Here is a 14,780-nt window from a genome sequence, read left to right on the forward strand (position 1 = left end):
ATGGAGCCATATACTGTATTCCTTTTGCATTCGGGTTGGAAGCCCTACCCGAATAGAAATGCTCCTTGTAAACACCTCAACCCGAATGAAAACAGCCAACCCGAAAGAAAATCTAATCGGGTGCACAGGGGTGGAATATTCCTTTTCAGAACCCGAATGGAAGAATTTTTCTGTCTTGTATACACCTCCTACCCGATTCCAGCCATTCCATTCTTTCTGCGCATGCTTGTTTCCTTGCCCTTCTGGCGCGATGATGTATACAGCGTGCATAGCAACGGGCTGAGATAGAGCAGTCGGACTTGTTGCACTCACCAGTTTCCATTCGCCACAGCACGGTCCTCTATCTCCCTTCTCCTCAACAGACGAAGCATTAGCAGAACAAGGTTGTTGTCGTACTGCTGCTTCAAGAATATAAGCAAAACAAGCCCGAAAAAGGCACTAAGAACGGCGTCGTCAAGCATCTTGTTATCTGGAGCGAGGGCTACAGTGTTTTCTTCCGGTACACGTAACATCCACCCCGCCCCCTATCCAATCAGAAACCTTCCCTGCCCCAAACCTTGCGCAGACCCAAATAAAGGCGATTAAACTGATCTCCCGTGTAAACCCTCATTGGGAATGAATATTTCCCAACCTGGAAAAACTTTAATTCCGAATGATTTCATTCAGATTTATTTCATTCTGAATGAGAAGTCATCATGTATCCGCACCTACTGTTCGGGTTAAACATGAGCATGTTACAGTCCTGGAGGATTATTAATGTGCACCTCCTCCTGTACTGCCTTAATATGCACATTCAGCACAACCAATGCATCAAAACATTGTTTTCTAGTTAGAGCCGCGCCTCGTTTTCAAACTGTATGGTTTGACTAAAATGAACAATGACAGCAATATAGTCCACGATGACCAGCGCTAAAATCAACCTGCCTAGTTGTCACATTTATCTTGCAAGTGTACTCTTCTTTACTTCCTGGATTTTTCCCGCATCCTGTCAGATTGGACGTTCGGAGGGACATTATTTACTGTTTCCCAACATTTAATAGACTGAGGAATTCGTTGATTGTTTGCAAAAAAATTAATCGATAAGAACACTTGAGCCCCTGCTTTATTTTCACATAAACTCAAGTTTCAGTTGTCTGTGTTCGAATGCTTTATTTCTACCAAAACAAACTAACATGTATTGTGTTTTCTCCCACTCTCCAGCACAGTCACATCATGTAAACTGAGGGTGATCTCTGCCAATGCCTTCCAAAACAACCTCAAGCTCCAGTATGTGTAAGTGTCCTTGTAAATACAAAAGGACTGTCTTCCCCTTGTCATGTTTTGACCTGTATGTGGGTCAACCTATTTGTCGCTGTCAGTCAGTGCTCAGCAGGCCCTTTAATTTTGCACATGTCAAATTAAGTGAGAGCTGCATTGCTCACAATCGCAGTGACTCAGTCGCTTGTTTGAATAGTTGGGTTAGTCATCAAATCTGGTAAACCTATGAGCTCATTTAAGATACTGAAAGCATAAATTGGATTTCTTGGAAGTAGGTTATTTAGAAGGATATTATGTATGTAGAGGTAAAAATATAATTTCCATTTTTTTGAAAAAAAAAAAAATGCAAGCAAGACAAAGTAGTATACTTCAGTATTGGTTCCAGTTTCTCTAAAATATGATAGAGTATTTGAACATCTTTGGGATTCGGATTGTTGGTCAGAAAAAAACATGGAATTTGAAGATGTCACCTTCGTCAATGGGAAACTGTGATGAACATTTTCCTCTAGATTCTGATATTTATAAACTAAATGGTCATTGATTAATCAAGAAAAGTTAGCAGCAGATTACAGCAGATTAATCAAACGTAAAAATAATCTTTAGTTGCAGCCCCTAACAGTCACTAACAAAAATGCAAAGTTTTCATTTGCTGCAAGTCTTTAACATACCTCGCCATGGAAACGTACCGTTACTGTGGGATAGTAAATATGTATTCAGTAGTAAGTAACCACCTGATTTTTCAACAATCTTCTCGGGAAAAAATTGGCAAGAAGTCTTTTACTTCAATTGCAAACAAACGTTATTTTCTAAAGTGCCATCATGTTAGTTCTTTCAGTCTTTACATGTCTGAACAGTTTGGTTTTACAACCCAGGGCTGACAATAAATAACACTATGAACGACTTATCGACTGGAACCGTCACATCTGTCTATTCATCAACAGCTGACCCTTATCCCACCATCTTGTCCTCATCGTTTCACTGAGTGTATGCGACATGTCCAATGTTGTTTATCTGAAAGACAGGCGGGTTTTGAGTACCAGAGATGGGGGGAGGTGGTGGAGGAGGTGAGGTAGGCGGGGTGAGCTCGAGAAATTGGAGAAGACATCCACCAGTCACCTTTTACTCGCTCACTTTGGCGGATTATCGACAACTGATGCATAATAAATACACTCCACTAAGGGTCCATTATCACTTAATCAATATTTCACTGTGGAGGGAGAGGGTGGGCCCGGGTAGGGTGGAGTATAGGGGCTTCTGTGTGACAGATGTATTTCTGAGATTAAGACGGACAGACTATAACCAAACTAAGCAGTGAATATGGAGGCTTGGACCACTTTCCTTTCTCTCCTCCTGCTCTCGTCTTCACCCACAATCCTCCTGGAATTCACTCGTCTTTTATGAAATTCAGTTCTTAAGAAAATGAGCCGCTATTCCCGGCTCTGCTCTCCCCCTGTGGGCCCAGGGAGGAATCGAGCTGGTAATGGATAAGCCCCAATGGCTAACCCATCTGACACGAACTTTTGGGAGCAAGGAAAACAAATAATTGAACCCTTGGCCCTGCCAGAGTGAATATGTATTGGTTTCCATGTGCACGCTCCCCAGTGTGGCTTTTTGTCATCTTCTGAGGGAGGTTTATTTACCGCCTGCTTCTTTGGCTGTCTGAGGATCATTTGAGAGCCACTGTGATGATATTTTAATGCCCTGAGAGGGTTGACATAAAGACATGTAGCATTTATCTATGACAGGATTATTATGATAATCTGACAAACGCAATTTTAGATGTATGATTATGCTATTCGCATTTTTTGTGTTTAAATATTAATAAAAAAATAAAAGTTAATCAACACTAAGCGTACAGCCATTATGGCTGCTCTTTAAGGCTATACGTATAGGCACAATGGTGCTTTGAGCTAAGCTAAATGCTGACTCCGGCATGCTAATATGTTCACAATGACAATGCTAACATCTTGATATTATGCATGTATAATATTTTTTAGGGATGTGCGATTTTGGATCCTATATGCCGATATTTTTCAATTCACTTAAGGTGATTGTTGATGCCAATACCAATACACGCACATATGTTTCCACCATATTGCAGAGAACATCAAGTCTCTCCTGTAGTGGAGCTGACATAATACTATGCCTATTATTATTGTGATGGCCCTGGTGGCAGATGCGGACATAAAATATGATGCGGTTCAAAATGGCAAAACAAGAACTATTTTGACTTAGATTACACGTAAAGCAGGTCATACTTATTCTTATGCAACATTTTTAAAGAAAACTGGAAAATTCATCCCACTTTAACAGGCTTGGATAATGGTCTCCCTAAGACAATTGTGACAATAGCCAAAACCAAGGCAAATTTGTAGGGCTGTACCCAAATATTCGGATATTCGTTTCTATGGGTAGGTATTCGTTATGAAAATTTGGTATTCAATATTCGTTTCTTTATTTACTTTTTGTTTGTTTTTTTTACATATTTTTTTGGTGCTAAATGTAGTCTTTTTGTTGTTGGTAAATGTAGGTTATCAATAAAAATCTAAACTTTTAAATTGCATTGTTAAAAATGTGAAAATATAGTATAGCCTACCAACTGAGCTTGTGCACGGCACGCTTGAGCGCATCCGTCTGAGGCTGTGGATCAATGCCAAGTTTTACCACTTTATCACTATTCCCTCTAACTTGTAGCTGTTTTTTCGTTATCTTTTGAATTTAATATGAATTATGGAACCGTTTTTGTCAACGTTTGTTTCCCCCGTTTTGTACAATAAATTATTGTTTAAAGTTTCAACAAGTTTCTTTTGGAGTGCGTGACACAAGTGTGTTTTGAAAACGACCGCGGACTGTCACCTGCTCAACGCATCAGTACCTTCGGATGCCATGACAGTAATAGCCAATAATGTCAAAATATCATTTACAGACCGATTTAACAGACGATCACTGCTGCCCGACCCGCAGGTCCATTTGCGGGTCCCGCGGGTTACGGGTCGACCCGCGCATCACTACTCAGCTCAGTCTATAAAGGCTGTACACAACAGTAAGGCTATAGACATTATATTCTATTCAGGCCGGCAGAACCAGCAGCGCATCGGCTCTACAGTGCACGGCACTGCTGATTAACCATTTTATTGCAGCACAGAGTGTCTGCCAGCAACCAATTACTTGCAGAGGCTTCCTACAACTTGTTTCAACGGTTCCAATTTAATCAGAAGACAAATTAAACAGGATGACTAGCCAATGTGAAAATCAAAAGAAAGCATAGAATAATGTACTGAAGGAGACTGTTGTGCCATCACATTTTTTTGTGGTTTGTTGGTGGAGTCCGCCTCAGGGGGAGCTTCTTCCAAGCTTGTTACAGAAGGATGAATTTTACAGTCTGGTTTGAAAATGTTACAGAAAAATAAATATGACGTGTTTTACGTGTAACCTAATTTGAAATAGTTGTCTTATTTTGCCCAGTGAATGTGTACATTTTCAAAAGCATTGCTTTATATTGTGCATTTGCCAGCGAGCCATCATGAAACAAGTAGGCAATGTGTTAGTTAAACTACGGGAGAGACCTGATGTTCTCTGCAATCAGGTGGAAAAATCTGTGCATATCAGAATTGGCACTGGTAATGAGTCGGAAAAAAATCAGCATATTGGGTATCAAGGAAAAAAGGAAATCATCATCATCATCATCATGTATCCCTAGTTTTATAAGTATTTGGTCATAAACCAAAGTATTGTACAGATTAAAATTCTGACCCAGACACAATAGATAAAAGGTCAGAGGAACACCAAGGTAATTAAAATTCATCCCAAAGAGGGCATGAATGTGTGTACCAAGTTTCATGGCTTATATTTGTTGAGACATTTGATATAAAACCACAACCATATGGACCCTGATTAGGATTCATCCTGTGGGAACCATGAATGCCAGGAGAAAATTATGTGCCATCCACCTTGCAGATGCTGAGATATTTTACACAATAAGTCAAAACTTTAACTGGTTGGGGGCACTCAAGGAAAAGTCAAGAGATCACCAATGTGACAAGGATCCATCTTCAGGGGAACATGGATGTTGGTACAAAGTTTTATGACAATCCATCTGGTGGTTGTTGAGATATTTTAGTCTGCCCAATGTGGTAGACCGACCAGTTGACAGTGCCATCCCTAGAGCCACACAGCTATCATGGCTAAACACTGAGGCTGTCCCGAATGCCAAATCTTAGGGCTTAAAAGCTTTACTGATAATTACCCGCAAACATTCAAAGCTTCTATGGGGCATGATGGGCCCCAGGAGGTATATATATATTCATACACACTATTCAACCTTGCCAACCCCACCTGACTTTGATAGGACTTAGCGCCGATGCATGTGTGTTGGAAGGTCGCATCACTACATGTTGCCAGCCGTGAAAAAACGACTGAAATTCTTCTCACTCATTCCTTTTTGTCAGATTTATTTGCTTGAAGCAGAGGTCAATAACCGAGTTGTGGACACTGGCGTCATTTGTGCCTGACACTGGCCACCTCCTTTCAGTTTGTTCCACCAGTTTGCTGCTGAATTAAAACAAAACACAAGTTTGAATACTGATTTGGATCTGGATTTTCCATGGCAACAATCAAAGCTTTGAAGCATTTGAGTCAGCCCTATCTAAAACCCTCAGTGGTTTTACTAGTAAACTGTATAAAAATACTAACATTTCTCCAGTAAATAGGGAACTACTTCCACCAAATGCAATTCCATGGAGTTTATCAGTCTGTGTAGCCGAGCTACATCTTTCCTCCGAGAAGTGTTTGTGTCTCATCTAATCACCTAATGTACAGAACAAACACTGGGAGAGGAAAGCTGTAGGTGTTTGTGCATATGGCTCCTGGCTGGTGTGAAATACTTGCCAAGGTAATTGATCAGAACCCATTTGGATGCATTAACGTTTTCCACTGAGAGTAATTCAAAGCAGGTAAGCATTGCTCTGAAAGTGAACAATGAAATCACAGCATGACTCAACTGTGGAACAGGGCTACATTGCAAAGATGAAAAGAACATTTTTACTTTAATTTTAATTTTTTAGGCTAAAAATAGTTGTTTTTTTTCATAAGAGATTTTCACTTGTACTCAAAGCAACATGTGAGCAGATGGCACGCTTGCAAATTAATTTCAAATACACTGCCAAGGTACCGGTGCCACATGTACAAAGCCTTTCTGATCCATGTAACATAGGTGGAACACTGTACAGCCCCGTGATGCAAAACAAATGTCAATAATATTGTGTGTCGTCTCTCTTTGTCTCAAAGGAACCTGGCATCAAACTCTCTGGAGCACATCTCCTGGAGGGTGTTTCATTTTCTACCACTGCTCAACCTGTGAGTTCCTTTAAACTCTCTTTTATTCAAGTAAGTTTCATTTTCCAGAGGATCAAGTTGGCTGTAAAGGAGGAAATAATCTTACTCATCAGACTATGCATAAACAGAAGGAGCCAGAAAAAAAATCCCAGTTGTCCAGGACCACTGTAATCTGCCACTGCCTCTGCCCAGCAGTTTACTAATTCAATGACAATGGTAACATCTGTTTGTTGGGAAGCATTTGTCTTCGTTCAAAGTTGCTGGTTGCAGTATACTTTACAAACTGGACCCTCATTTGTTTGCCATAAAGTTGTCAATTGGTAATTTGGGGGATTTTTTTTAAGTTGCAAAATGTTTCAAATGGAAGTACATCATCTTAAAGGAGTTGTGACAGTTAGATATATGTTATTTTGAGATAATGCCAGAAGGGTGTGGCAGATTTTTCCAAGTCAAGACGAGGGTCCTCCCGCGTAATTTTTGTACAGCTGTTAAGTCAAAAGTTAGCCAAGTGAAAAACTTAAACAAGTAGGTTTGCGGCTTATAGACAGTTATCAGAGGTTGAGCACAACCTTTTCCACATACATGATCAGGGTTAAGGTTTGTTTGCTGTCAGTGAGCTGCAGACAGACCTTTCTCAACTTAATAAGCTGGGCATACACTCTTCGATTTGGCTTTTTTCCAAAGCTCACTATTTATGGACTCCCACTTTCAAGCCACGACATGAGTGCTCACACTGTACATGTAAAATAGAAAATAAAATGGCCTGTGGGTGCTGGTCGTTTCTTGATGCTAGTGGACTCCATTTCTTAGCTAATGATAGCTAAGATTGCACACTGTTGGTGCTGTAACTGAGCTAAAGAGAGGCAAGGCACAGGAACACTCATAACAAAACATCCTTTGGATTTTCCAGGAAAAATCTGACCCAAGTCCTTAACCCAGACGTCTGTTCACGGGCTGCTAGAGACAACCAAGAAAGTTGGCGACAGTCTCCATTTTTGAGTTACAACCTGTTCTGCTGGCACAGCAGGAGGCCGGACCTCATCACTGCTCATTGTTTTTTAAAATAATGGACGTAGCTACTGTAATGTCATCAATTGGTTTGTGGACTCCCATATTAAAGCCTTGAGTTTGGCATTTTGGCCATCACCATCTTGTTTTTTGGAGCCAAAAGTGACCTTAATTGGGCAAGAGGCTGTGGAGGAATGAGGGGTGGATCTGGCTGAGAAGCTGAGGACACTTTCAGCCTGTTACTCAAAGCAGCCCACCCTTAATTTTGCGTAACTTTAAGCTTTAATAAAATGTAAACAGTTGAGTTATTTGAAAATTAACACCTTACACAGGTGTCATGAAGGAGGAAATTAGCTATAGAGACCAAAATTGGTTTTTTTTTAACCAGGCTGTTAACGTGTTTATTTCTTCTGTAAAGTTGGGCATTTTAACATGGGGGTCTGTGGGGATTGAGTGGCTTCCGGAGCCAGCCTCAAGTGGTCATTCAGTGAACTGCAGTTTTTGGCACTTCTGTGCTGGCTTAATTTTTCAGCCCCAGGAGTTGCCGCTTGCTGCCAACATTTCTCTCGGTCATATCAGTCATGATAGGAGGAGGAAACATTAAACAGGCACGTAAATGTTGTTGCCACAGCTCAACCAACCTGACCTCCTTATTTTCCATCCACACAATGCTTTGTGAGCAAGCCCCGAGATGCTCGAACTTTGGTTTGGTGTGGTTTCTGCATTGATGTGGTCGCTGGGAGCTGAGCCGGAAGGAAAAGCTTGCAATATACTGGTCCATCTACATCCCAACCCTCGCCTATGGTCATGCGCTATGGGTAATAACCGAAAGAATGAGACTGCGGCTACAAGTGGCCGAAATTATTTTTCCATGGGGTGGCTGGGCTCAGGGTAAGATGTTGAACATCAGGAGGGAGCTTGGAGTAGAGCCACTGTTCCTTCACGTTGAAAGGCGTCAGTTGAGGTGGTTCGGGCATCTGATCAGGATGCCTCCTGGGCGCCTCCTGTTAGAGGTGTTTCGGGCATGTACCCCTGGTAGGAGGCCCCGGGGCAGACCCAGAACACACTGGAGGGATAACATATCTCATCTGGCCTGGGAACGCCTTGGGGTCCCCCAGGAGGAGCTGGTAAGCATTGTTGGGGAAAGGAACGTCTAGGGTGCTTTGCTTGGCCTGCTGCCCCCGCAACCTGGCGGATGAAAATGGATGGATGGACAATTCATGCATTCTTCATGCAGGCACAGTTTAAAAAAATCTTAAGAGTTTACTTGTGTCTCTGCTTTAACTGCACAAGAGAGCCTGACACTGGAGACCAAAATCTCATGTCATAATCAAATGTCAGAAATTCATCCAAATGTCTGACAGCTGGGTGGGAGCAGTTGATTTGGCTATGATCGAACCTCGCTCCCCCAGTGCAATGCATGGCAAACGACGCCCAACAAAGTACAGTGTATGCCCAGCTTTAAATGGTATAGCATGTGCATTAGTGAGCTAACTATCGTACTCATACAGCCATAGGGGGAGTACAGCTGGTTTGAACTTGAAAAGATCTGGTCTGAAATCAAACCTACATCACAGTCTGGCTGAAGTTAGTAAACACAATTTGATAACCTACAGTTCTCTCTGCTGCTATCTCTCAATTCACCAAGGGCAACAGTATTACCACAACAAAACAAAGAGAGGCTTTTGTCTCTTTCAAATGTCATTATTCTGTGCACTTACTGTAAAGTACAAAGATGGAAGATAAAAACACAAAAAATAAGTTAAAATACAAAACTAAAAAAAAAATTGGAGACCTTCCAGTGTTTTTGTGGTCTTATAGCATTGTGCTTTCACCATAATTTTCACAGAGGTTAATTAACAGGTGAACATACTTAGTTAGGTGGCCTACTGTTGCCTTTTACTGATTGATGGACAGCACTCTTTTCAGTGGTTTTCAGGCTCATGGGGTTTTTGAAAGCTGATTCATTATTAAAGATATCTGAAGTTGGAGGGTATGAAAAGTAATTTTCTATCTAAAGGTGAAATTCGTCAAGGACTTATATTAAATCAAAACTGTATGTTTCTAATTATATAAAAAGTTAGTAGTTTAAAAAAGAGAGGGTATGTGCCACCCTTACTAAAAAACTCATTATGTGCTACAATATAATGAGTCAATACTGCTTAACCTGTTACATAAAGAGTCTGCCACAAAAGAACTAATTCATTAGTTGTACTGTGGAATTCTTATTTATAATGTTTGATGGTTGAAGCTCTTGTCTTTCTTGTGCGTTTTTGTCAGACAAATTAAAAATATTAAAAACTGAATTTGTAGATAGTGGAGATGATATTTTCTACCTTTTTCTCTTCAGGGTTTTGAGGGACAACCCTCTCGTTTGCTCATGTGACCTCCACTGGCTCCAGCAGTGGCAGCGGAATGAACGCGGTGACCTGGACAACCAAATGTTGTCCTGTTTCTCTGATGATCAAGAAGTACCCCTCAGTTCTTTGGTGATAGATAACTGCAGTAAGTGATATCTGAACTCCATGTTTGCACTGTCTTGTGATGCTATATATTGTTGTTAGTAATGCATGTTTACAATAGGAAGTGCAACACGCAACAACAATAAAAAACATTTCTTGTTCCCATTCTTCATATTAACATCTTCAACAAGCAGGTGCAGTGACATGCAGGGAAGAAATTGGCTCAGCATTGTTGTTTTAATCGCACAGAGTGGGAACATCTTGTTGCCAGGAAACATATGAGAGAGTTTTTGGCCCTGTGTTATTTCTGTTCTTCACTCACTTGTACCACCACATTAGTGACCTGTGCTCATGCCGTCTCCTCTGCTGCTCCCAGGTCTGCCTGAGGTGACTATCATCGCCTCCAAAGATTCAAAGATTCAAGAAGGAGGCAACCTGACATTTACCTGTCAAGTGACAGGAAGTCCCACTCCCAGTGTGAGATGGCGAACTGATGAGCTCTACTCTCGCGTCTTTACCCAGGTAGTTAAGATTTTTCAGTGTGTGTGTGTGTGTGTGTGTGTGTGTGTGTGTGTATAAACCACACGGATATTAAGAAAAGTATTTTTTGTTTTTTTTGTACGCACAACATCGATTGTCTGTCTATGCTGGAAAAGGGATATCTAATCCATTCTCTTCCTGAGGCTTCTTCTGTTTGAGTAGTTTTTCCTGAAATGAATCGAAGGTCGAAAACAAGAGGATGCTCAAAAGTCTTTGAGGCAAATTTGGGGTTTGTAATATCGGGCCATATAAAAGGGGCGTAACGGTACATAAATGTCACGGTTTGGTTGCAGAGGGTGTGAGGCCCTGTAGTGGGGCCTTATACAACCAAAGAGCTGTACGGAGATGCAAGACAGTGAGAACTTACGGAGATGGAAGAGCAGAATGGAGAGAAATGCAGATTACAATAGAGTGCCCCAGAGATGGTGTTTTTCTGTAGGCCGGATGTTAGCATCGCACTGGCTCCCTCATCGAGCCTATGGGATTTCTCCATTGGATTTTGGATTACTGCAGAAAATAAGCTCTGTGGCAAACAAATGTTAATGATAGCTACAAGTTTTGTTCAGCAAGCCCCATATAGGCTGAGTCCTTTGCATAGCCTATAAAATAATGGACGTAGCTACTGTGATGTCACCCATTGGTTTATTGACTCCCATTTTGAAGTCTCAAGTTCGGCATTTCAGCCATCTTGGTTTTTAAAGAGTCTGAAGTGACCTCATCTGAAAGAGAGGGTGAACCTGTAGTGGAGTGAGGGGTAGGCCTGTCACGTTAACAGATTTTGCTGGGCGATTAATTGCGTCAGAAATTATTGCGATAAGCGATAATATTGCGTAATATTGTGCTTTTAAGACCATTTTTATTATTGTTGTAATTTTGCTGTTTTTAGACCATTTTTTAAACTTATATAATAATAAAGGCATATTGATGCAAGTACACCCTTTCAAAGAGAAATAAACATTTATTTAATAAGAATATTTAGGAATGCAAAAAAGAAAATTTAAATATCCGAAATAACACGTAAAAATATCAAAATAAATAAATAAAGACCTTATAAATACAAAAAAAAAAAATAGACTGTCAGTCTCTCACTCTCAGGTGTGCAGTTAAGTTGGTCGTATTCACTCTTGTTTTCCAGTCTCTTTGGTGGAGAGAGACGAGGAAAACAAACACGCATGAATATGGCAATTAATCGCGGCCGGAAAAGTTACCGTCTCCCTTTAAATTTACCGTGCAATTAACCGACTGCATATCGCAACAGGCCTAGCGAGGGTGAATCTGATTGAGAAGCCAAGGACACTATCAGCAGACAGCCTGTTAATCAAAGTAGCCCGCCCTTCATACTATCTAACTTAATGCTTTAATTAAATGTAAACGTGTGAGTAATTAAAAATTTCACCCTACTGTTGTTGTCATGAAGGTCAAAATTAGCTACAGAGAGCAAAACTGTTTTTGGAACCAGGCTGTAAACACGTTTACTTCTGCTGTAAATGGGGCATTTTAACATAGGTGTCTATGGGAACTGACTGGCTTCTGGAGCCAGCCTCAAGTGGTCATTCAAAGAACGGCACCTCTGTGTTGGCTTCATTTATCAGGTGCGGGGGTTCCCGCTTGGTCCTTTGCAGGGGCCCGGGTTCAATTCAAACCAGTGGCCCTTTGCTGCATGTCTCCCCTCCTTTCCTTTCACTCTTCAGCTTCACAATAATTAAAAGGCAAAAAAGCTTTAAAAATAATGTTTGAAAAAGAAAAAGAAAAAGGACATATTGTGCAGCTCTACAATGAGGCGCTCTTGAGCACCATGGACAATGCCATGGATTTATCATTAAATGGTGACCTGCTGATATTTAAGCAGCACAATTGCTGATAGGCTATTTCAAAACCATGGCCCACACCATGGATTTTACCAATACTTTGCTTAAACTTCACTCAGAGAAAGGATAAAAATGTAAGGCAGACTAAACTACCAGCACAGTGAAGCAACTTTAGAAATAAATACACTGTTTGACATTCAGTGATAATGAATGCCCATACAGCCACATAGCCATATACTGTAGCTCAGTGGTTCACAAACTCTCATGCCAAGCTCCCTTGAACTGATACAGATTAGGTCATGGACAACCATTTAAAAAGATTTTGCTTCAGGGACCTCCATCTGAAAAGATTTTTTATGTAGAATTAGACCAGAATTCTGTAGCTAGTTGTCATGTATAGTTGAGAAGGTAACTGTAAATGAAATAAATAATGATTAGAATAGTCACTTTTGTGACTCTTACTCACACTGGGCTCACTTCTACAGTCAGTTAAATATGAAAATAAAATATTCCCAATTTTTCTGGGGACCTCCTGGAGCTCCCTCAAAGACCCCTGGATTTCACCGGTCGCCTGGTTGAGAACCGCTGCTGTAGCCTCCACAGCCAAACCATACACTCAACAGCCACTTTATTAGGTACACCTTGCTAATACCAGGTTGGAACCATTTATGCCTTCAGAACTGCCTTAATTTTTTGTGGCATAGATCCAGCAAGGCAGTGGAAACATTCCTCAGAGATTTTGGTTCATATTGACATCATGACATCATATGGTTGCTGCAGATTTGTCAGCTTCACATCCATGATGTGAGTCTCCCGTTCCACCACATCCCAAAGGTGCTCTATTGGATTGAGATCTGGTGACTGTGGAGGCCATTGGAGTACAGTGAACTCATTGTCATGTTCACGAAACCAGTTTGAGATGATGTGAGCTTTGTGACATGGTGCGTTATCCTGCTGGAAGTAGCCATCAGAAGATGGGTACACTGTGGTCATAAAGGGATGGACACGGTCAGCAACAATACTCAGGTAGGCTGTGGTGTTTAAACCATGCTCAGTTGGTACTAAGAAAATCTCCCCCACACCATTACACCACCAGCAGCAGCCTGAAGCGTTGATACAAGGCAGGATGGATCCATGCTTCCATCTGAATGTGGTTTTTCCAATCTTCTATTGTCCAGTTTTGGTGAGAAAACCCGTGTGAATTGTAGCCTCAGTTTCCTGTTGTTAGCTGACAGGAGTGGCACCTGGTGTGGTCTTCTGCTGCTGTAGCCCATCTGCTTCAAGGTTGGACAAGGTGTTGGTTCAGAGATGGTCTTCTGCACACCTTGGTTGGAACCAGTGGGTATTTGACTTCCTGTTGCCTTTCTGACTTCCTGTTGCCTTTCTATCATCTTGAACCAGTCTGACCATTCTCCTCTGACCTCTGGCATCAATAAGGCATTTTAGCTCACTGGTTAGTATCTCTTTTTGGGACCATCCTCTGTAAACCCTAGAGATGGTTGTGCATAAAAATCTGAAATACAGCCCATCTGGCACCAACAACCATGCCACGTTCAAAGTCACTTCAATCACCTTTCTTCCTCATTCTGATGCTCAGTTTGAACTTCAGCAGGTCGTCTTCACCATGTCTACATTACTAAATGCAACAAGTTGCTGCCATGTGATTGGCTGAGTAGCTGTTTGTGTTAAGGCGCAGTTGAACAGGTGTACCTAATAAAGTGGCCGGTCAGTGTCTATTATAAACCCACACAAGACAACGACAACCAAGTGTGCAAGCACGGTCTGCGACACAAACAACAACAAACAACAGCATCTATGTCAAGAAGAAATAAATAATATGGAACTTACCAGTGACGTTTTCAACCAACGGCTGTCAGTTAAACGTTACATCCATCAGAGAATCCATTGTAGCCGACATGAAACATCCAACATCCAAAAACTCCAACGCGTTCGAATACGTCAAAATCCAACGTATTCCCGAAGTACAATGACGTGACAAGATTCTTCCTCTAGTCTTCCTCTTTATTTACTGCGTCCGACTTGTACCTTCTCCCCATGTTAGCTAATTCAGTCAGAAGACGGTTAAACTTAGCTAGCAACTCAGAAGGAAAAAGCGCACGCGCCTGCCTGCACTTGAAAGTCCGGTTATGCGCTGCATTCAGGTGGCGTCGGAAAAATCGGAAAAATGAAATTCCCACTGGAGTGCCAGGGACAACAACTCCTAAAGTCGGCCTTTTTTTAAAAAAAAAAATGTGGCTGTATTAAAAAAAAGTGCAGAGTCAGATATCATAGATACCATATATTTTCAAAAAGACAAATTAAATACTTTTTTGAAGAAGGAAAGACACGGGAATTTTGGTACAGGAGTTGC

At 41.2% G+C, this 14,780-nt stretch overlaps 1 protein-coding gene across 2 annotated transcripts in view; it reads left to right on the forward strand.

The window, feature by feature from the left end:
- Nucleotides 1-14,780, forward strand: part of ntrk1 (neurotrophic tyrosine kinase, receptor, type 1) — a 60,778-nt gene that overhangs the window by 11,966 nt on the left and 34,032 nt on the right. For both annotated transcript variants that reach the window (XM_050046287.1, XM_050046288.1), the window contains exons 3-6: nt 1,201-1,272; nt 6,544-6,612; nt 9,950-10,104; nt 10,438-10,583. In XM_050046287.1, the coding sequence (XP_049902244.1) occupies nt 1,201-1,272; nt 6,544-6,612; nt 9,950-10,104; nt 10,438-10,583 (442 nt within the window). The remainder of the gene's footprint in view (nt 1-1,200; nt 1,273-6,543; nt 6,613-9,949; nt 10,105-10,437; nt 10,584-14,780) is intronic.

This window comes from Epinephelus moara, chromosome 6 (genome assembly GCF_006386435.1).
Source record: "Epinephelus moara isolate mb chromosome 6, YSFRI_EMoa_1.0, whole genome shotgun sequence".
Classification (NCBI taxonomy): domain Eukaryota; kingdom Metazoa; phylum Chordata; class Actinopteri; order Perciformes; family Serranidae; genus Epinephelus; species Epinephelus moara.